We start from the raw sequence: 22,377 nt of genomic DNA, 5'->3' as shown, positions 1-22,377 counted from the left end.
ATGTTCTTGCCACTGATGGCGTTTTGTGTGTGATGTTAATGATGGAGCGCAGTTTCATTTGGATAGTTATGTCAATAAGCAAAACTGGCACTATTTGGCAGCAGAAGACCCAAAAGAATTGCATCAAAAACCACTGCACGATTTGAAACTTAACGTTTGGTGTAACTTTCGTTATTTTTGGGCCTTACCGTACTTTTTTCAGGACTCGCGGAACATTGAACTTTGTGCAGAAAAGCCGTTGAACAGTTTTAACAGATTTAATTACTTTTGAATAAATGTTCTACCGCAAAAATCCGATGTACCACGGACCTCTGCACCATTGCTACTAAAACTGGACACCCTAACCTACAAAACAACCAGGCCCAGTCCCTCCACTACGCTCCTATCGCTCTCACCACTCAACTCAAATCCATGCGTTCTTTATGCGCCACCCAGTATAATGTTTACGGATTTTTATTCTTATACAAAAACTAATGGAAACTTATTTCTGAGGGTAAAAAAGACATCAAACAATACATGAAATTTATAAAGGAACTTGAAATGTTTGATTTTATGACACTTAATATAAATATAATATGTTATGATCTGTAAAATTTATAATTTTTATTGAATACTACCATTATACTACTAAATAATGTAATAAATTAAGTAAATATATACCTACATGTGCTGTGTCACACTATAAATAGTATTATTACTTGTGTGAATGAATTATATCAAGAAAAGGCTACTTTCAAAATTCACGTAGTTAAATTTTTCAGTTTTCAAGGTATCTCCTCAAATCTTTTTACTTCATAAATGAAGTGGCACCAGAGTCCTTTGAATAAATGAAGTGTTAAACTTAGTAACTGTGCACATAATGTTATCTGAAAGCTGCTTAATCTGTGTATCAAAGTGTCAATCTATCATTGTAAGTTTCATTCAAATGTCTCTGAAATGTTATTAGCAAATAACTATCGGCACTTTTTTCTCAGTTGGTACCTCTCCGAGAGTCTGTAAACTTTATAAGTATTTCAATTTCACTATTTAAGGAAAGAAGAAAACTGATTTCCGAACACTCTTGTCGTAGGAGGCCCAAATTGACTAAATTTTTTTATTCTAAAACCATGCTACTAGTGCAGTAGAAATAATTGAAAATATAGCTTAAGGTGGAATTAATTGCAACATAAATGATTTTTGCTGTGAATGGTAGGTAGTATGCTTCTAATCAACATACTAAAAATATACATCAATACTGTGGCGCAAAATATGTTTTTTGGCCACCATCTTGAAAAAAGTGTCAAAATTTTATAAAATATTTTTCCTGAACTGATGTGTTTTCAATGACAATGTTATCTCGCCGAAACATGTAACTTGATTGTTACTTTTGGAACTGCTTCAAAGGTACCTAGTAAAAATCCACACAGTACTCAATACCTTTTAGTTTGGATCTTTGGTTCCAAATTTCATCCCTGTAGACTAAACAGGGAATGTTATCTAATTTGGTTGATACAACCTTCAACATTCAATTTAATTCTAAAAGAGATATTTCCCTACTGGAACTTTGTCCCCACACGACTGTTCAGCATGGCATCAAAGTACACTGAGTATACACTGATCAATTACACTGATTTACAGACACAGCAGAGCAGTAAAAGTTGTAATTCATTTACATTTATATTGTTCAGACATTGTAGGACATCACATAACTTTTATCACAGTTTGTTCTAGAAGAGAATTAAAGACTCAATTGAGTATTGAAGAGGATTACCAGCTCTTTACAACTTTATCAATAGAGAGGTGTGTGCTTACACTTCATGCTATGATAATGCATCACATGTTCTGATTAGAACAACCCTCCAAAAGAACATTATCACCAGCTCTCCACGTTTATAAGTAAAACTGCTTTACAATAAGTTGTAAAATATTATATCATAATTTATAATGTCTGTGCTAGCTGTATTGCATTTCTTTGATAATGCTACGCAATTTGGATCAGAGCTATCATCACTATCTATAGTTCCTCCCTGTGGCGGCCTTAGAGATTGAGAGGCCCAAGGCGAAGTTCAACAGCGAGCCTCTCTTAATACCTGAAATACAACTGTGCGGGGCCCCTGAAAAGCAGGCACCGCCTTGTTCGCCTATATGTAGGGCCGCCTCTGCTTCCTCCCACCTACAAAATAAAAAACCCTGAATGTCCTTGACAATTTTGTTTTTAACCAGTGAATAAAGAAACAGCTGATTAGAGTCAGTATTACAGCTACCCAGTTAGCACTATTTTTATTACAGGATTAATTTTGCCAACAGTGTCATTTGGAGGCTTCTGATTGACTATAATGAAGGTTTACTAATCAAAAAAATAGTTCTGTTCATAAAATACAATAATTAGGTATATATGCCTCAAATTCAATTTATTATGTTTTAATTATAAAATTAAACTGTCATAACCTAACCAAACTTGCTGATAATGAAAAAATCGAATGAATAAGGTTTAATAATCGAAAAAATAGTTCTGTTCATAAAATAAAATTATAAATGCCTCAAATACAATTTTAATTTTTTTTTTTTTTATATAAAATTTAACTGCTTGTCATAACCTAACCAAACTTGCTGATAATGAAAAAATAGAAATCGAATGAAGGTTTAATTGAAAAAATAGTTCTGTTTATAAAATTAATAAAACTATAAAAATGGTTTAAATTTAATTTTATAATGTTTTAATTATAAAATTAAACTGTCATAACCTAACCAAACCAACCAAACTTGCTGATAATGAAAAAATTGTAGACATAAAATTAGTGCTAACAGCGGGATTCGAACCCGTTACTTTCAGTTTATCAGCCCGACACGCTACCCACTAGACCACGGAGGCAATATATTGTATTATTGTATCGTTAACCAAAGTTTGGTTAATGATATTCCCACAGCCAATCAGAAGCCTCCACATGACACTGTTGGCAAAACTAATCCTGAAATAAAAATCCAGCACCCAGGTAATCTCACACCATTTTACACCTACCATATGTGAAATCTATATATATAAAATCTAAAATCCAATGTATGTTTTTTTGTATGTATGTTTGTTTGTTTGTCCTTTATGGACTCCGAAACCGCTCGACAGATTGTAATGAAACTTTCAGGCTTTATTAAGCATTATTCAAGGATGGTTTGTGTGAAGTTTGGTGCAGATCCGTCTAAAGGGCTCCGCCCCAGTGGCTCTGGAGTTTCCCATGTAAACCTTATGAGTACTCATATTTAAATGGAATTAAAGAATCTTAACAGCTCTAATTTAACTAATCAATTTGATTCTGTGATGCTCAATACATTTAAAGGTTAATAGGTTTAACAACAGGGTGCAGCCCTATAATTTTTTTTAATTTATGACAACAGCTAATTTCCAACCAAAAGGTGAGTGAGCGTAGCGAACGAACTTCAACCTGGAGGCGAGTTAGCGTAGCGTACGAGCTAAGCTGAAGGCAAGTGAGCGCAGCGAACGAGCTCTCTCTTAAAGGTGAGTGAGCGTAGCGAACGAGCTCACCTTGAAAATGAACGAGCTTTTAGCATTATACCACATTAGGACAGTACAACGTCTGTCGGGCCAGCTAGTATTTAATAAAAGTACAACCATACATTTACAAAATTGCTTCTTGTACATAACGAGTTCAAACCAACTAACTCTTGTTTACTCTTAGTCATTCTAATTGTTCCAGTTTGTTATGCAAATTAAACACAGCTTGTTCTGGCAACAACATCCAGTTAAGGTATACAAAAACAACCTAATTATTCCCTTGCATAATGTATCCCTAGTTCACTCTGCTTGCCTCTTTACACAGATATAAAAAAAAGTTGAACAGTTTACTTTACCATGTACACTGAATACTATTATTGTCATAGATTATACATAAATAATCACTTGAGGATTTATCAAACTTGTGGATCAGCTGAAGGCAATTTCAAGGTTAGTTCCTGGCATTTTGTTTTTTTTTAACATTTTTCTTGTAAAATATAAAAATCTCAAGAAAATAAAACAATCTACTTAAGAATTATTATTTAAACAATTGTTCATCCTCCTTCCAAAGAGCAAAGAAAAATCACAAAATCTACACTAAGATAACAAAGGAACGATTTTTCCATTAGAATATTCATAGATCACCAAGATAAAACCCTAATATTGTCAATAATAAAACACACATAGGTAAACATAAGCCTTGTAAACACAGGATTCAAATTTTAGAAGAGTTGAAGGACTCTGATTTTAAAATTTAAAAACAATGTAATTATGTTTTTATCAACTATTTTCATTCTGATATCACTTTATGGTATTTAACTTAATATGTGATGAAGATACGAATTTTAAATCATATTATGTAACAAAAAGTTCCATCGCCTCGACAAAAAGTAAACTGTCAAGGAGGAACTGATGGATTATACCCTGGCACTTTCAATATTTGTTTTATACTCTAAGTATCATTTGTAAAACTGTTTAAAACTATCTAATCAAATCAATTATACAATACATGTTCAAACTATTATATGCTTTAATTACCAGTATCTAATTGTTATTTTACCAGCTTATTATTAACTTACTAGCAGAGTACCCGTCCTTTGTACGGGATTGGCATAAAATATAAAATGCTTATTGAAGTTAATCCCAAGCTTTGCGTTTGCGATGGGGGAGGACACAGTTTTATAGAATTTGCTTCTTTAAATTTACGGTATGCTATAGTATAACACATCTACCTTAGCCATAATGCTCTACCACTACACACAAACAATATAGAAAAAAATTTTCAAACATTGGCACAATATCACAAATTATTTGTTAAATTAAAACATAACTGTAAACAATCATACTTTTGACAGTTCTCATTGTGTATCACAGCGTTTTGTTGCTGCTTAGTTCACATTAGCTGTTACTATAAAATAATGCCAAAAAAATAGCGCTGCCTGTTGGGAAACCTTATAACTTATTAATGCTATTGCATATCGTAGAACCAACTTGATTAAGTTTAGATGAAACAGCTGACTAAATTCTTAATTACTTTTAAATATGAATACTCATAAGGTTAACATGGGGAACTACTCAGCTACTGGGGCGGAGCCCAAAAGGATTTTAGTTTTAGTTTTGTCTATGGTTTTAGTGATGTAACTTGTGGATGCTAACTAAAATTACCTGGTTCAATAATTTCTAAAGGTCACACCATATATATTCAAAATTCTTATATCTAATTGAACACAAAAACTTAAGTAGGTACCGTATGGATAAAATAAGTTGGTATAGACCGATTGTAAAATAAGTTGATTTTACTAAAGAGAGTATGTGGTTCCTGAGCCACGTGAACACCTTCTGATTTACTAGCTGCTAATGTGTCAGCTATTTATCACACACTAAGTACAAAGTGTGAACATATTTATATGCACATGGATAGTGTTAGTGCTCATTGTAAGTCAAATCAGTTGCAAAAGTAAGGTGACCAGTGGACTAACTGTTCTTGTGTTAATATATTCTAGTCAAGGTGCTAGAATATAATAAAGTAGTAAGGAATACGAACGTTGATACCTACAATATCAGTTAAATTGATGTTGAATTGAAACTGAAAAGTCAATTAACCATAAATTAAATTCAAATTAATTAAGATAAAAATAACCTTCAGAATTTACAATGAGATTGAGTGATCATCTAGCAGTCAATGTAGTAGTCCACTCAAGCAAGGCAACACTATAAACTACACTCAAGTGCTTTCAGTGAATCTTAATCAGTGTATTCAGTGCCAGAATAAATTGTTAGGGTTGCCATAAGTTTTCTACTTCTCATAGCACTGACAGTGTCATTAGTTGCAGTCGTAATAATTTTCTGCTTATTGAATCTAGGACAATTGCTTCAAATTATTCTGAAGCACACCATTCTACAAGGAAATATATACAGACTGTCCCAAAAGTCCCGGACCGGTTTGATATTTTCCAAACGACAACAGATAAATCAATAATATTTTGCACATCAACACCAGACTTAAAAATCTACTTTTTTAAGGAACTATCAATTTTCTGTCATATCATGGGGACGTCCCACAAGGAGTCAGAAGGAAATCTTAAATCGAAGCATAGGTTAATATGCACATCAGTTTAAAGGGCTTAGATAGCAGAGTTCAATGCCGGAAACCGCGCCTCAAAAGGACCACCCGTTACAAAATGGCGGCCGTTCAAAGATTTCCTGAACCTGCCATTTTGAATCTTTGAACGACTGCCATTTTTTACTCAGGCGTTCTTTTGAGCTTGAATTTACGGCATTGTAATCTACTAGTGAAGACCTTTAATTTGATGTGCATATCGACCTATGCTTACGTTAACAATTTTTTTCCGATTCCTAGGGCTGTGCCCCCAAATGCAAATTAAATGAATCTTTGATTTGAACCACTGTCATTCTTGACTTGGTTGTCCGTTTGAGTTCAAATTTGCAGCAATATATTCTGCTAGTAAAGACCTTTAATTTGATGTACATGTCAACCTATGCTTCTATTTAAGATTTCCTTCTGACTCCTTGCGGGACGTTCCCATGATGTGACAGAAATTCGACATTTCCTTAAAAAAGTAGATTTTTAGGTGTGGTGTTGATGTACCAAATCTTATTGATTTATCTGTTGTCGTTTGGAAAATATTAAACCGGTCCGGGACTTTTGGGACAGTCTGTATATCCTCCCTCAAGCTATAAGCCCACATTGATAACTCTCTCCTTAGCCAAAGGAGAGATGATAAGCACACTTGTTACACTTTTTGGAGGATACCTCTCAAGGGTTTGGAAAAGTATGTACATTAAAATGTTAGTGTATATAACGGGACCAGTGACTCATAGTAGCACACTCTGTCAGCCGCTTAGGTATATTGTGTGCTAGGTTTCAGAGTGTGCTTCCTTCAAAATTATATTTTCTAAGTTTTTGATACTTTGATGAGGAATAAAACATGCTATAGTTTATAGCATGATTACTAGAAAAATACCGGTATGGATCATTAACATAAACAAATGACGTTTTTGGCCCGAAAATAAACATTATTTAACATTGCTTAAATGGAACTGCCAAATCATATGTTCAATGCTATTAGTATAGGATTCGGGCCAACAACGTCATTTTGTTTATGTTTATGATCCATACCGGTATTTTTCTAGTAATCGTGGTTTATAGTGAAGATGTCCTTTCAGTTTGTTTTGGTATTTTACATGAATCATACTTGACAGTAGCAAGCTCTGGTTGTACGCTCAATTCATATTAATTTCTTTATTCTAAAACTGGATACAACAACTGCAATAGAATCGAATGTCTTCTGACCATGGTCCAAGCTACAAAACAAAAATAATGTTGTTTGCAGTAGTTTGTTTCATCTATTGTTATTTAGAGTTGGGAACATGCAATGTTGTTTGGCAGTGTCATTGTTGTATAATGTGTTTGACATTGAGACCCCTCAGCATGCAATCAATCAATCCTCTCCTGGCCCTCCTTCCTGTATACAACAAGGACATCCTCACTGCTAGCTACTGCACCACACGCACTTCTCTGTAAAGTACTCACTTTCAAAGTTCAAATTCACCTTCTAATTCAAGCCTCTCATGCAGTTTGGTCCAGAGGATTATTGTAGTTGAGACCATTGTTGTAATTTTACAATTATGACTGTTTAACCATTTTTACGCCACATAAAACTGTTTCAACGAACTTCCCACCTAAGAATTTAGTACAGAAAACAGCTGTTTGTCACCAGCTTAATCAAATAAGGTTTCATTACGTATTCCTGTACTGTAATGAGTTTTTACCGACACCACCCAGCTGATTATATTGGCAATGAGTGGTTATAATAAAAAACATAGACTCTCTTAGTGGTTATGAGAAGTGATTGTTAGTCCTTTACTCCTTTAGTTGGTGGTAATTATAAGGATTTGTTATTGATAAGTTAAAAGCTTAGAGTAGTAATAATACTGTAGAGGAGTACTAACCAACTATCTAATAAATACTGAAAATCCATTAAAAGAAACTTACCATTAGTAATTAGAAGAACTAACTTAGTATTTGGGGCCATATTATCCAATAAATATATCAAGGAAATGGGCAAGGGAGTGTCATTTGACATTTTTCTATTGAGAACGAATATACGTGTGTGTCAACTATTCACATCCTACTCTATGTTTGTTATGAGTTTAAAAAAAAAATAGCCAATAGTAAATAAATAATACTAATGATACAGAGTTGTGTCACGTTGTTAAGCCGAGAAAAACTAAGCTCAAACGGTGCAATTTATAACAAGAGGTATGTAAGTCTGGGAAATCTTAGCACAGAAAACATACAATAGTAGTATGTTTTCTTTGATATTAGCCAACTAACTTTTTCTCACTCAAGCTATTGTTATTGTTATTTATGGCTTCCTGTGTTCAACTAAACATCCTGACATCCTGTGTCCACCCCAGTCAACTCAGATTTAGAGTACCTCAGGGGTCATTTCTTAGTTCTCTTCTCTTTTTGTGTTACCTCAGACGCATCACCAATGATGCACTTGTTCACTAAACAACAAAACAATATTTACCTCCAGGTAGATTGTTCTAATTCGATTATTTCATCAAACCACAGAAAAAACTGAAGTAAGCGTTAGTTGTCCTTGAAAGTGTTAGCGTTTTCAAAACAAAATTAACTACAAAGAAAAATATGCAAAATAAATTTTACAAGATATAAAAAGATTATTTCTTCAACCTGGCATATTATTCCTTTTAACGATTTTCCACTTCTCTTGGAAATTGAAATTACTGTACTACTATTCATATGTAAATACCAGTACCTAGTTTTCAATATTATTTTAATGTAAGATATTTGTGATATTAGCGAATTTCCCATATAGGGAATAAGCTATTTTTTATTGGTAGTAAGAATCTGGTGCTCTCAATTAACTGTAACATTGTTTAAAGTGTGAATATAATAGTGTAAAATTATATTTACATTGTCATATTATTTTCTGTTAACCAACAATAAATTAAAGACTGATTATTGGTTACACATGCTTGTCCTGCCACGGGTGTTAATTCTGTCACTCTTAGTTGGAAGGTGGAGGGGGGAAGTGTTGTCATTAGTCTAGTTAACCCATGTATCATCTACAGATAAACATAGTAGTCTAATAGACCAGTGCATATTATTTTTTCTCTCCGACGGTAAACAAAATTACCGTAGGTAAGTTTAATGATTAGAACGTCACCATAACACCCTGTAGCATCTGAAACATTTTAATTCTGACATGTAAAAACTATGTCCAATTCCAATACTGCCACTAAGCAGTGTGCTTGATCAGAGCCATATCCTATCCTATACTCTAATATGAGCAATGTTTGCTTGAATACTTGCTTACACAAAGATCTCGAAAACAACTTTGACGATTTTCTTCATATGTTGTAAATAGTTTATTTCTGGCCTAAAAACGTGTTTACTGCAGTTAGAACTGCCAACAAAAATCTAATTACGTGGAAAAATAAAACTGAAAGTCACAATTTTTTTACATGGGTCTTATGGGTTGCTAAGTAATTATGTTGATTGAACAAAATAACAAGGACAGGACACAAAAGTTAAATAACAAACATTGATGAAATTCTTTTTTAATCTGAAATGTTGATCACTATATTTATAAGAAACCTCTTAAATGGATAAACGGATAAAGTTTTAAAAACATTATCCAATTTTTTAAAACATACCGTACCTAATGCTCATCTGTAAAACAATTATTAACATAGTATTTAAAAAATAAAACTGCTTCTTCTTTCTCAATAAATATGTCTATTTGTATATGTAACTCAAACTATTCTTATGCTTGTGCTTTATAAATAACAAAATGGAAGCACACATAATAAGAACATTTCTTGGGACATGTGCACTTTAACTCGTACAAGACGACAAATTGGTGTTCAATAGGTTATTTACAAATTCAAAAAAAATGTTATAAATTTATCAGGCAATAAATAAAGGAGGTAAGCGATGATTCTAATACCTATACACTAGTTTACATCAAACCAACTGTTTTAATATTATGTATTATTTTTATTAAGTATCAAGCTCATAAAGTTGATATAATGTCTATTTATACAGCTTACACAGAAACTTTTAAAAGTAAAAATATTTAAATAGCAAAATATTAAAAAATCTAAAAAATATAAAATATTATAACATAGTTTCTAAACAAAATTTGTTTTCAAGAACAGACTGGCATTTCGAATGTCATGCAAAAAACACAATCTATATCATACAAAATAGCTAAGAAAGTCTAAAACCTGAAAAGTTTAAAAAAATATATATTCTTAACAAAAACCAGCTACATTTGTTAAATTTCATGCATGAAAGTACTGGATATGTACCCAAAACGTATTATTTAAGCTTGTAAAAACTATTAATCGATATTACAACACACGCCACGAGCAACAGATAAAAGGAAGAGCAGACTAGTTTCAAAATATTTGCGACTGATATCCATATTTTATTTTGAAATGAGATAATACTTAAGAGTCTTTAGAATGGAAATTGCACTATTGGTCTAAGCTGTTCGAAGGATGATATGTACACCGGAGTCAGTGTGGACAGGTTCACTGAGTTCGCCGATTTTCAGAGCAAAAGCCGCCTGTTCAAAGGGCTTCTGCATGGCGCCATGACCAAAGGGTCCCAGATCACCTCCGCGCTTGGCAGAACTGCAGTCCGAGTACTTCTGGGCTAGCTCGGCAAATGACGCTCGTCCGCTTACTATTTGCTCTCTGTATGCTGCAAATGTAAGAATAAATTTTTATCTAGGCATCCTATCAATTATTTCAATTATCAGAAAAAACCTGATTGTTTAGAACTTAGTCAGTCACTATCATTGGTACACCAGTTTATATTAGGTTCCTTTTTTTAAAACAAAAGAGAAACAGGATGATTCGTAAGCATACGAGTTTTTACTGTAATTTAGGGGAGATTTTATTATTTGTAAACTCTGACAGTCAACAGACTGATCTATCTTGTTAGTGAGATTAGTATTTTTATTATTTGACAAGATGTGACTGAAAGCAGTGAGGACTCGCTATTGTTTATTGGTTAGATATCTACACCTTCTCTGAACTGGTTGCAAAGCCCAGTACTAAAATTCACTGTTGTTAATAGTGTAATACTAAAATCTAAGTACAAGTTGCATGGCCAGGAGAAATGCTACTAAACTCACATTTGACTTGCTGCAGTGCCTCTTCGGGAGACCGTGTGATGTTGTCCTCTCGCCAGGAGGACGGACGTCTTGAGTTGACGTGTTTGACCAACAGATGACTACACTGTACCTGGTCTGGACCACTGCTGGACACCGGCTCAGCAGGCTTCTCAGGCCTGTCCCATTGTGATTCCTTTGTGTAAACATTCAGGTAGTAATGCTGGCCTGTAACAGCATTGAAGGTTGTCAGAAATATTTTTGATTCTTATCAATAGATAAGTCATAATACAGTGTAAGAAGCTTAAGGTGTTATGATTCAGAGCAGGGTCTCTCACTACTAAGTTCTCCCCCTTACAATGCCGTGGGGCGCATTCAATAGATAATAATAAAGAGGGGGTGGCTATTGATAGGAAACAAACATTCACACAGTACATCCAGTTTGTATGATTTACATCTATATTTCCGATTTGTAAATCAACTATTGCATGTGCCCCACCTACGTTTTTATTTTAAATCTTACATGTATTTTCATAGCTACAACATATTTACAATAACAAATTGTCTAGACGATCTATATGTGGAGAGAATAAATTATTTAATAATTTTTAGTGCAATTAAAAACGTGGTATTTTAAAAAGTGTTTTTATTTATGAATTATTTTCCTAACATTGCAAAAATTTGACTAATGGTGATTATTGGGGAATATCCAAAGATATTTGCCAAGACTTAATTAAATAATTTATGTGTTTTTTGGCCCAAAGCGCGGGGCCCTGTGCAGCACCTATAAAAGGCTCTGATAAAAAGTATGTCTAGACACTGGATATCAATTAATCTAGGAAATGGGTCTTTCAACTCTTTTATTTAAAACCTAGTAAATGTTTTCTTAGATTTGCATAGCAATGTGAAGTATATTGTGGACTGATTTTATCAAACTAGATAAAATGCTATCAAGCTATCTAGTACGGAGTCTAATGGTAGCAAAAGGTGGTACACAATGTCTTCAACATCTTGTTCAAATGGTCTTTTCTACTAAACTTGAAACAATTAATTTTGTTACAAAAAAATAAACTCCCCACCTTTTCTTTTAGCATAACCTTTGGCTATTGATACAACTAGACATTCCATCCCATTTTTAAGTTGTCGCCAGTTTTTAAATAAAAATTGTCACAGTTGGTGTGAGCCACCGACAGATTTCGCTGATCTAAATTACTAATCTCTGTCCAAGGGATGTCTACTTCAGTATCCAATAGTCAGTGGCTATACACCTTTACAATGAAAATTTTCACTAAAGTTCAAGCTAATAGGCCTTAACAAGATATATTGATTATATATACAATGTTTGGACACTTAGTTTATAGTTTATGTCATATTCTCATACTTTGAGCTGGACATTTTTGAAGTACCGTAATTGATTTCTTCAGTTTTTTTTTGTGTATTTGGGATGTATTCTGAGGATTGCTTCACTTTCACTACAAACAAAATTGCAATAATTTGTTTTTTTCTGATTACTAAAAAAACTACAAGGCTTGTCCAGAAAGTAAGTACCGTTTCGTTCTACCGCTGGCACAGCTCTAACAACGATGTTACGGGCATGTGCAATAGTATCCTTGGTTTATTGTTGAACAGCTGACACAATGAGGGAAAAATTGAGTTGTGTTTACATTAGTTAGTGTGCACTCAAAATTTTTGAAACAATTTCTGATCCCGCGGACTGTGAAGTGCGTTCTGTAATACGATTTTTGAACAGAAGAAAAAGTTATCAGTGATGGAATGTTAAGAAAATGAGTTCGGCAATTCAATGATGGGGGAACCAATGTTCATGATGAGGCTCGCAGCGGGCAGCTGAGTCAGGAATTGGTTGAAAAAGTAAATGAAAAATAAGAATGTTTTCTGATGAATTCCCACAAATTTCAAAATCTCTTTTGCATGATATTGTGGCTTGAATTATCACAAGATACGTTCCCGTTGGGTTTCGAAAATGCTTACGGCAATATTTCTCTTCAATGGCGGCATTTTTCTGTGAAGGGGGTTTAGAAAAGTTGATTCCTCGCTACGACAAACGTCTAAACAATAGTGGAAACTATGTCGAATATCCTCTTTCTTGTAGAAATAGATTTTGTGCTTTTTAGCGAATTTCCCTATAGGGAAGTAGCTATTACCGTAGGTGGCACGGTAAGACCTAGGCCCGAGACCGATTTACTTTTTCATTTTGATGTCCCCAGAGGCCAAAAACACTATTCGTTCAAATTTTTATATATGTATATATATATATATATATATATATAGATTTATATATATATATATATATATACGTCCGTGAACGCGATAACTTGAGTAATTTTTGTCCGATTTTGATGAAATTTGGTTTAAAGGTGTAAAGCGGGATAAACTTGAATGAGTTCGCGAACCAGCACGATTGGACCATGGGAACGGGGCTTTACGGGGGGTTTTATGGGGTAAAAATTGGTTTTTCTCACTTTTGACCCTCAAAACACAAAATTTCCCAATTTCTCTTTAGACCTTTTTAAAGAGCTTAAAAAAACAAATAATTTAGTATATAAAAGTATTTTTGTTCGATTATTAGTAACGGAGAAAATTTAAAAAATTGTAAATTCAAAATTCCCATGTTATTCTTATGGAGAATATTGTCAAATGTTGTAGTTTGCTTGTTTATGAATATATTTTGATCAAACTTGGCAAATTTATTTATTTTCTACTAAGCTATCAATATTATACTCAAAAACACACTTAAGTTAGTTTCCTTGTAGCAGCAAACCTAGGTACTCGTTAAACCTAATGTTATTAAAATATATTTAACTGAAAATCAATTCAGACGAATGGAAATTCGCTTAGTCAGCAGGTTTGCTGCGGCGGGGGTATTTTTTAATGGTACTTACTTTCTGGACAAGCCTTTATTAACTTTGTGTGAAAAATTGTACTCACCAAATTAAACATTTACAACAATTTACATTTTACTAACTGATGAGATCCATAGCCATGATAAAATGTTTGGATAAAAAAAAAATAACCTAATTTTTATTAAACATTGTGTACCGTACTTCCAAGATTGAATGGGGCAGATTCCTTTTTAGCGAATTTCCCATATAGGGAATAAGCTATTACCGTAGTACTCACGGTAAGACCTGGACCCGGGACCGATTTTTTTTTTCGTTTTGAGGTCCCTAGAGGTCAAAAACACCATCCGTTCAAATTCATATATATATTTATATATATATATATATATTTATATATATATGTGTCCGTTAGCGCGATAACTCGAGCAAAAATGATCCGATTTTGATGAAATTTGGTACAAACGTGTAAACCTACGTTTATTCGAACGAGTTCGCGAACCAGCATGATCGGACCATGGGAACCGGGGTTTATGGGGGCTTTTATGGGGTAAAAATGGGTTTTTCCCATTTTTGACCCAAAAAACATAAAATTTTGCAATTTCTTTCGAAACTATTTTGTAGAGCTTAAAAAAACAAATAATTTAGTATATTGAAGCGTTATAATGCGCCTAATGGTTACGGAGAAAATTCCAAAAAATTGTAAATTTAAAATTCCCATGTTATTCTTATGGAGAATAAGTAAACTGTTGTAGTTTGCTTGTTTATAAACATATTTTGCCCAAATTTGGAAAATGTTTTTATTTCTTACTAACTATTAACATTTTACATAAAAAACACTTTTACCCTCCCTGTTGCAGCAAACCTAAGTATGTTTTAAACTGATTCTATTTAAATCCTACTAATATTATAAATGAGAAAGTTTGGATGTATGGATGTATGGATGTATGTTTGTGACAAGTGAACGCAAAAAATACTGGTCGAATTGGGCTGAAATTTGGCATGATGATAGCTCACATTCCCGATTAACATATAGGCATATTCTTATTTCAAAAATCCTTTCGGGCTCCGCCCCAGTGGCTCTGGAGTTTCCCATGTTAACCTTATGAGAAATGGAATTATTGAATCTTTACAGCTGTTTCAATTAAACAAGATGGTTCTGTTCTATGATGTTCAATAGCATTAAAGTTACAAGGATTACCAACAGGGTGCAGCACTATTATTTCTTTTACATTTATGACAACAGCTAATTTGCAACCAAAAGGTGAGTGAGCGTAGCGAACAAACTTCAACCTGGAGGCGAGGTAGCGTAGCGAACGAGCTAACCTGAAGGCAAGTGAGCGCAGCAAACGAGCTCCGACCTAAAGGTGAGTGAGCGTAGCGAACAAACTTCAACCAGGACGTGATTGAGCCATGCGAACGAGATAATCTTGAAAATTTAGAAAAATTAAACGGGGCAAAGCCCGCGGGTTACAGCTAGTAGGGAATAAATGTGATATTTTTAAGGAGACATTTTAGTGTAAATCCATTCAGGGAAATGGAAATTCGCTTAGTCTGCAGGTTTGCTGCGGCGAGGGTATTTAATATTCACATATGTTTCAGTACAGTATCATAGACTAAGCAACACAAGGGAGTATATTTTTATCAATGACAGTATCTTCATTACCACCACCAGATTATGCATTTTACCCCTTTCAGTGGCCGTCTTCATCCCTCTTCATTTCCTTAAATTGGTTTGATTACCATAATATAAGTATACTTCTAACAGGAAGTATTTTTAACTAGGTAAGTATTTTTAACAGGAACACTACAAGTTTGATTTTATTGTGCTGATCACACAAAATTTGTTGTCAAGTCATACTGTGAGGTTTTATACAGACAGAAGTATGTTGCTACTTCATAGACAACGCTACGAAGACGCTTTATTACAGAACGGTTGCTCTAATTTTTATTGAATATGTTTAGCAAAAAAGTCTATCAAATCTGGCAATGAAATTTTAAAAAGAATCTAATACCATCTCAGTTAAAGTTTCGTGGAAATCATGTTCCTCAGGCAAAGCAAAGATCATATTTGAGAAACAACTACTTTTATTTTTATAGATACTTTACAGATACATTAGTAAATTATAGGTTACTTTTATGCATGTATTTTTTGTAAAATCCCTATCTGAACCTGACACTTTTTTCTTTTCAACCCCCATACAAAATAATTCCATGTGCATAGAAAAACAGCGTTGTCTAATTACTTTTTACCAATTCATTTATTAAAAGTACTGCCAAGTTGAATGAAACAACAATCAGTTGAAGAATATTTTTGTTATTATTGAAATGTAATAACTTCTAAAAGTGCATGTTTTATGTAGGTCTTCGTTATATGTTGGATTGTTTGGCTTGAAAGTGTACAAAGACTACAAAAGGATTTTCAATAGGCCTATGTAATAATCGGCCGATTGCAGTTTTTTATAGTTTTTTTTATTTTTCTACTTTAAGGGACTTGTTTGGTATTAAATACTTCAATGAATGCAATTTTTTGGTAACTAGACGTTGATGATTTTGTTGGAAATGTGTTGACTGATGAAAATATGTATCCCCACCACATTCACAGATGTATCAGTGACTCTTTGTCTTCCAGCCTTCGATCCACTGTGGGGATTTTCATTTTCCCCTCTTCCTTGGTTTTAAACCTCTTCATGTTGATGATCAGATCGTGAAGTTTCAGAGACTGCATTCACTTTGGTTGCTCTAAGACTATAGTTCACTTTCACCTATTTTATCTTCCCTCACAAGCTCTTCACAACCAAACATACCGCTATGCAAGTAATAAGTAGTGATGCCTGATGAATACAGTAAAGTTTGGGAGCAATTCTAGCTTGTAAACCATGTGGTCACAGTGACGGCGTGAAAATAAACTGTACCGTAGGTTTTTTCTAGTTCGCTATTGGGAAGTTTGCAAAAATCGATGAATCAATGATCAATGTTCAAGAAATTTTTGTATGCATTTAAACACAGAGCATGATTGTTTAAAACATATTTACTTCAGGTACAAGTGCAATAATCATGTCGTATAAATCAACCAGACGTATCTAGATACTGATTCAATACCGTATATCGATAGATTCAATAATGTATATGGATACTGATTTCCCATGAATGGAATTGATATTTTGATAATCACTGAAACAAATCAGAATTTCGATGCATCGCACACCCTTAAAATGTAATCCCATCCCAATGATCGGGAATACACGATCCAGAATTTTTTTTTATAATTTTGGGATCCGCTCATCTCTAATTTTCAAGGGTTAGATTATTCCAGGCCTTCAACTGAAATTCATTCCTTTTTCAGGACTTTTCCCTACCTTTCAAAATCCTCGACTTAAACCTAAATTTCCCGGAATTCCTGACTGGTGGACACACTGAGAATGCTTTCCAAATTCGCAGGATGGACATAGAATTTTTCCGTAGCCTAATTTGAAGGCGATAATAGTATTCACAAGACCGTGGAAATTCAGTAGGTATTTTGCCACAATTAAGGGAGACGATAAACTTAACAATGTTTACATGTTAACCATAGGAGTTATTAAGGAGGCGCCACGATTGCCGAAGACAAAAGGGGCGTTTTCCAAGTCCGCGGCGGGATTCATATAGAATTTTTATGGGATTGCAGAAGATGATAATGATATTTATGTTACCGCAGGAGTTATTCAGGATTTTGTCGTGATAGCGGAAGATGATGGTAATGCTTCCGTGATTGCGGGAGACATTTTATTATTTTCCATGATCACCAATAAAGACAATGATGTTTCTGTAATCGCGGAGAATATTTCCGTGATTGCAGGAGACAGTGATTAACTCATGTTCACAGGACCATGGGGAATGGTTACAATATTGCCGCGATAACATTGTAATTGATAGGTGATAACACGGTTGGATTAAAACAAGAGTTGGACTATCCGAGGTCGGATTAGCGATGTTCTACTGAATGGAGATTTAACTTCGATAAATACATTTACATTTTTTTCTGTGTAGGCCTATAGAAGCTTTCCCTCTTTACTTCCGAAGAAATCGGCCTAGGCTACGTCCTACAGAAATCTGATATAGGCCTAGGTATCTAGGTTGACTTTATTAGACAACCTTAAATAAAAAATTTCTATTTACTTAAATGAGTTTACGTCTCCAGTCCTCATTGAGGGTAAGAGGTAAGTAAGGTTACTCGGGTAATAAGTTAAGCACTGCAACAATTTGAGCCTACTAAGCCTTACAGTACTTAAGTAGGTTTACACTGACATGAACAATAAAAAAAATAACTTCTTGATCAGCATTGTACGTGTTATTAAATTTACGGAAAGTAAATAAAGATACGTCTTAACACTTAAAAACATATATTTACGCTTATACTGTTACTCACAAGACGGTAAATATACAAAAGATGGTAAGGTTAACCACAAGACGTATCTTTATTTACTTTCCATGGACAATCAATCATATCATAGGAAAACAGCTATTGCTGATGTAAACTCCAATTGAGAACAAAATCAAGTCAGTTTGAATTCAACTTGAGTAAGCTAAGTTAAACCATCTTTGTCAAGACGGACATGAGTAAATCTGAAATGCCCTAGTCACTCTATCCGGATACATGGTATGACTTAGCTATAACTGTTGACTCGACTAAAACATTATAAGTTATTACTTAGGCTAGGCTGAAACCAAGTGACCAAGTGAAGTGGGGTGTAGGCTGACTCACAAAATTAACACCCTTGACCAAAAGCGAGACGATTGACTCATTCTGTTAAGAGTTGAGTCTGACTCATCTTGCAGTTCGTTACACCACGATCCCAGATGGAGAAGCCGAATGTACACAAACTTGGAACCAGCTGCGATCGGTCTAAGTCAGACTAGACTTCAAGGTATTCTTGAGCCAACGGTAGCTTAAGAGTACTTGTTACATGACTAATAAATTAAGTTCAAACTAAGTTAAAGGTACAGTTTTTTAACTGGGGGTACACTTCCATATCTGTTGGCACAAACAACCAAATGAGTAATATTGATTATTGATTGTTTAATTCGATATATCGTTTGGTTAGTTAGGTTAGGTTAACCCTACCTAACTAACCAAACGATTTATCGATCGATATTACTCATTCGGTTGTTTGTGCCAACAGATATGGAAGTGTACCCTAACTGGGCTAAATGCTAATAACGATTGCAAATATACTTCCATATCTGTTGGCATAAACAACCGAATGAGTAATATTGATTAGGTAGTCGATTGTTTAATTTGGGTAATTTGTTTAGGTTAACCTTACCTAACTAACCAAACGATATACTGTATATCGAATAATCGATACATCAATCGATATTTTCATTCGGTTTTTTGTGCCAACAGATATGGAAGTGTACCCATTTGATTAATGAACCTTCATTAGATTTTTTTCCAATATCAGCAAGTTTGGTTAGTTAAGTTAGGTTAGGTTATTATAATGGTTTAGTTTAATAATTGATAAAGTTAAAAATATTGATTATCAATCGATATTTTCAATTCAATAGTTTCAATCGATATTAGGCCAGGCATAGCCCAGTTAAGAAACTGTACCCGAACTAGGCCTAAAACCTTTAAAAAAGTGTTTCCATCAGAATAGGCTAGCCTAAATAAATAAAGGCCTAGGCCTTGGAATTGAAAAGATAGGCCTAAATTGTTGACCAAAATTTGTAACCTCAGTCAAATTAGTAACATATCTTTCATTCTACATTCAAACCATGATAAAATATGCTAATTTATCCTAATAGTTCATTTTTAAACACACCAGTAGACCGGCTCATCCTTTTTTCCCACCCAGAGGGTAAAGGTTCTTCTGACATTATGTACAAAAAAGAATTCGATTAAAATATTAACTAGGTTACAATTAGGCTTCGTTGAAAAAACGACGTAACTTATTGACAACTAACTAAGTTAGTATGAAAATAGAAATGAAATGATCAAATGCAAAACACAAGCAGCAGCAACAGCAACAAACAAGGACAACGCCGTTCGCCGAGGACGACAGACAGACAACCAGAGCGAACCAGCCCCAGACAACCGACCGACAGCGGAGTTTTTATTTCAGGATTAATTTTGCCAACAGTGTCATTTGTATAGGCTTCTGATTGGCTGAGGGAACACCATTATCGGAACGATACAGATTGCCGTCATCGGCCTCGGTGACATGTGGGTGGATAGAGTGCTGGAACGCTTACACCGTTGCCTGGAGTGGATGGGGTTGTTTATGATTTTTTCCTTCCACCATGGTTTATGATGGTGACATTAGTTTTGACGACAGTGAGATAAGCGATGATGAAGCTATCGACTGTTTGTCCTCTGTCACTTCCGACAACCAACGAACTCTGGAGGTGTGTTCAGTAAGGTAATTAAACATAGGACATACGATACATTGTTACACTCGATGTCTTTAGGTCACCACACAGTGTTTTCGGACAATGGGGACGGGCATTTGAGGATGTTTAGATAAATAAATAAATAAATTATATACATAGGACAATATCTAACTAAACTGTATTAACTATATTACAACAACATAAGAATCAATCCTTCAAAGTTAAAAACAAAAACCATTTAGTTGACAGTTTACAGAATGCAAACTAAACTAAACTTATTCACTTCACATTTACATCAATAATTTGATGGTGATATCAATAACAAAAGCATATTTCAAATATAAAACATATATTAATAATACTGTTTTTTTTATTATTGATTAGGCTACTGGGTGTATCATGTGTGCGGGGTGTGTAACACTGGATCGGTCGGACGGATCCACCGTCACGGAAGTGTACTGGAGTTCGTAGCTCCAGACTTTCTATCGGACATGCCGAAGATGCGGAACGCCGTTGACGGCCGTGTTGACACAGTGAGCGCAAGCTTATTTGATTCAATGTTTTTAACTTTTGGGAAAATCCCGTACCGACCCAGTGGGCACGCAGCTTTACATGACACTGTGAAACATTACATTTCTGGTCGTATAAAAATATAGAGAACATTAAATAATTGTACACATGTTTTGTTTTCACAGTTACTTTGCCGGATACGGGGTAAAATCGTGTTTGAAGAAATTCAAGTGTGACATCTGCTCAAAAGAAATGCGAATGGAGCCGACAAGTACCCCTGGCCTTGACGGAGGACTTATTCGAGAAATCTCCACATACAAATTAACGACAGTTAGGTCTAAGCAGTTCACCTTTCCATGCCATCAGAACGTTACATCAACTTGCTGACGACGAAGGAGGGTCCTTCCCAGCAGCAGCCAAAGTTCTACGGGATAATACGTATGTGGATGACGTCATCTGTGGAGCTCATACTCTCAACGAAGCGAAAGAACTACGAGATCAGCTGATTGAACTTCTTGCACGTGGTGGTTTTGAGCTAAGAAAATGGACATCCAATTGCCCAGAAATACTCCAAGATTTGCCTCAAGATCATCTAGAAGCACCAGTCTTTTTGGAAGCCACTAATCACCCTCATTTTGCCATTCTTGGACTACATTGGTCACCCATTTCAGATTGTTTCACTTACAACTTAAGTATCCCTGATGGTCCTCCTACAAAACGATCAGTGCTGAGCATTATATAGCACGCATTTTCGACCCTACCGGATTTTTGTCACCCGTGACCATGTGGGCAAAAACCCTCATGCAAATACTCTGGTCACAGGGTATCCAATGGGATGACACTCTTCCAAATGAACTCGCCGAAAAATGGCACATTTTCGTTGATGAAACCTCTCTCCTTTCAAGTATTAAGATCCCTCGCTCGTTCCATTTCACTACCACATGTTCCTTACAACTCCATGGATTTTCAGATGCCTCCGAAGTAAGATACTCAGCAGTCTTATACTTCCGCTGTGAGTTTTCAACTGGAGAAATCATCACTCGTCAGATTCTCGCAAAAACACGTGTAGCTCCTTTGAAACGTGTTACTCTACCCCGCTTGGAACTATGTGGTGCACACTTACTTGCAAAACTCAGTAAACTCACAACTTACTGTTGTACAATTTTCAAAGAAAAGATTGACCTTTCTCAAACTACATTGTGGTGTGATTCATCAGTAACCCTCACTTGGTTACACACCCCCTCATATCGACTTAAAACGTATGTTGCCATCAGAGTTGCTCAAGTCCAAGAATTGATCCCCTCTCACTCCTGGCGCTACGTTCCCTCAACAGACAACCCCGCTGATTGTCACGTGGTTTGCTTCCCGCTCAACTCATTGATCATCCTCTATGGTGGAATGGCCCTCTATGGTTAACTCTTTCAGATGATCATTGGCCATCTAATCGCTTCGTTCCCATCAACTTGCAAGACACTCAAGA

At 34.8% G+C, this 22,377-nt stretch overlaps 1 protein-coding gene across 1 annotated transcript; it reads right to left on the bottom strand.

The window, feature by feature from the left end:
• Positions 1-10,449: 10,449 nt before the first annotated feature.
• On the bottom strand, positions 10,450-20,038 carry LOC128995896 (putative peptidyl-prolyl cis-trans isomerase dodo). Its single transcript, XM_054420933.1, has 3 exons — positions 19,820-20,038; positions 11,185-11,388; positions 10,450-10,748 (listed from the first exon to the last, which is right to left on the bottom strand). The coding sequence occupies exons 1-3, from the start codon at positions 19,872-19,874 to the stop codon at positions 10,528-10,530; spliced, it is 480 nt and encodes a 159-aa protein (XP_054276908.1). The 5' UTR covers positions 19,875-20,038; the 3' UTR covers positions 10,450-10,527.
• Between the last annotated feature and the right edge of the window lie 2,339 nt (positions 20,039-22,377).

The sequence above is a fragment of the Macrosteles quadrilineatus genome, unplaced genomic scaffold (genome assembly GCF_028750875.1).
Source record: "Macrosteles quadrilineatus isolate MER2022 unplaced genomic scaffold, UCM_ALF_1.0 Scaffold_5__1_contigs__length_97177068, whole genome shotgun sequence".
In the NCBI taxonomy this organism is placed as follows: Eukaryota; Metazoa; Arthropoda; class Insecta; order Hemiptera; family Cicadellidae; genus Macrosteles; species Macrosteles quadrilineatus.
This window is presented reverse-complemented; position numbering and strand designations above follow the sequence as displayed.

Bases quoted from the DNA above. Each gene is read 5' to 3' on its own strand.
- LOC128995896 (XM_054420933.1), bottom strand. From the start codon at position 19,874: ATGTCAGAAGAACCTTTACCCTCTGGGTGGGAAAAAAGGATGAGCCGG. The intron at 11,389-19,819 runs GTGTGTTTAAAA...ATGCTGTTACAG, and splicing joins AAGGATGAGCCGGTCTACTG to GCCAGCATTACTACCTGAAT. The intron at 10,749-11,184 runs GTGAGTTTAGTA...TTACATTTGCAG, and splicing joins GGCACTGCAGCAAGTCAAAT to CATACAGAGAGCAAATAGTA.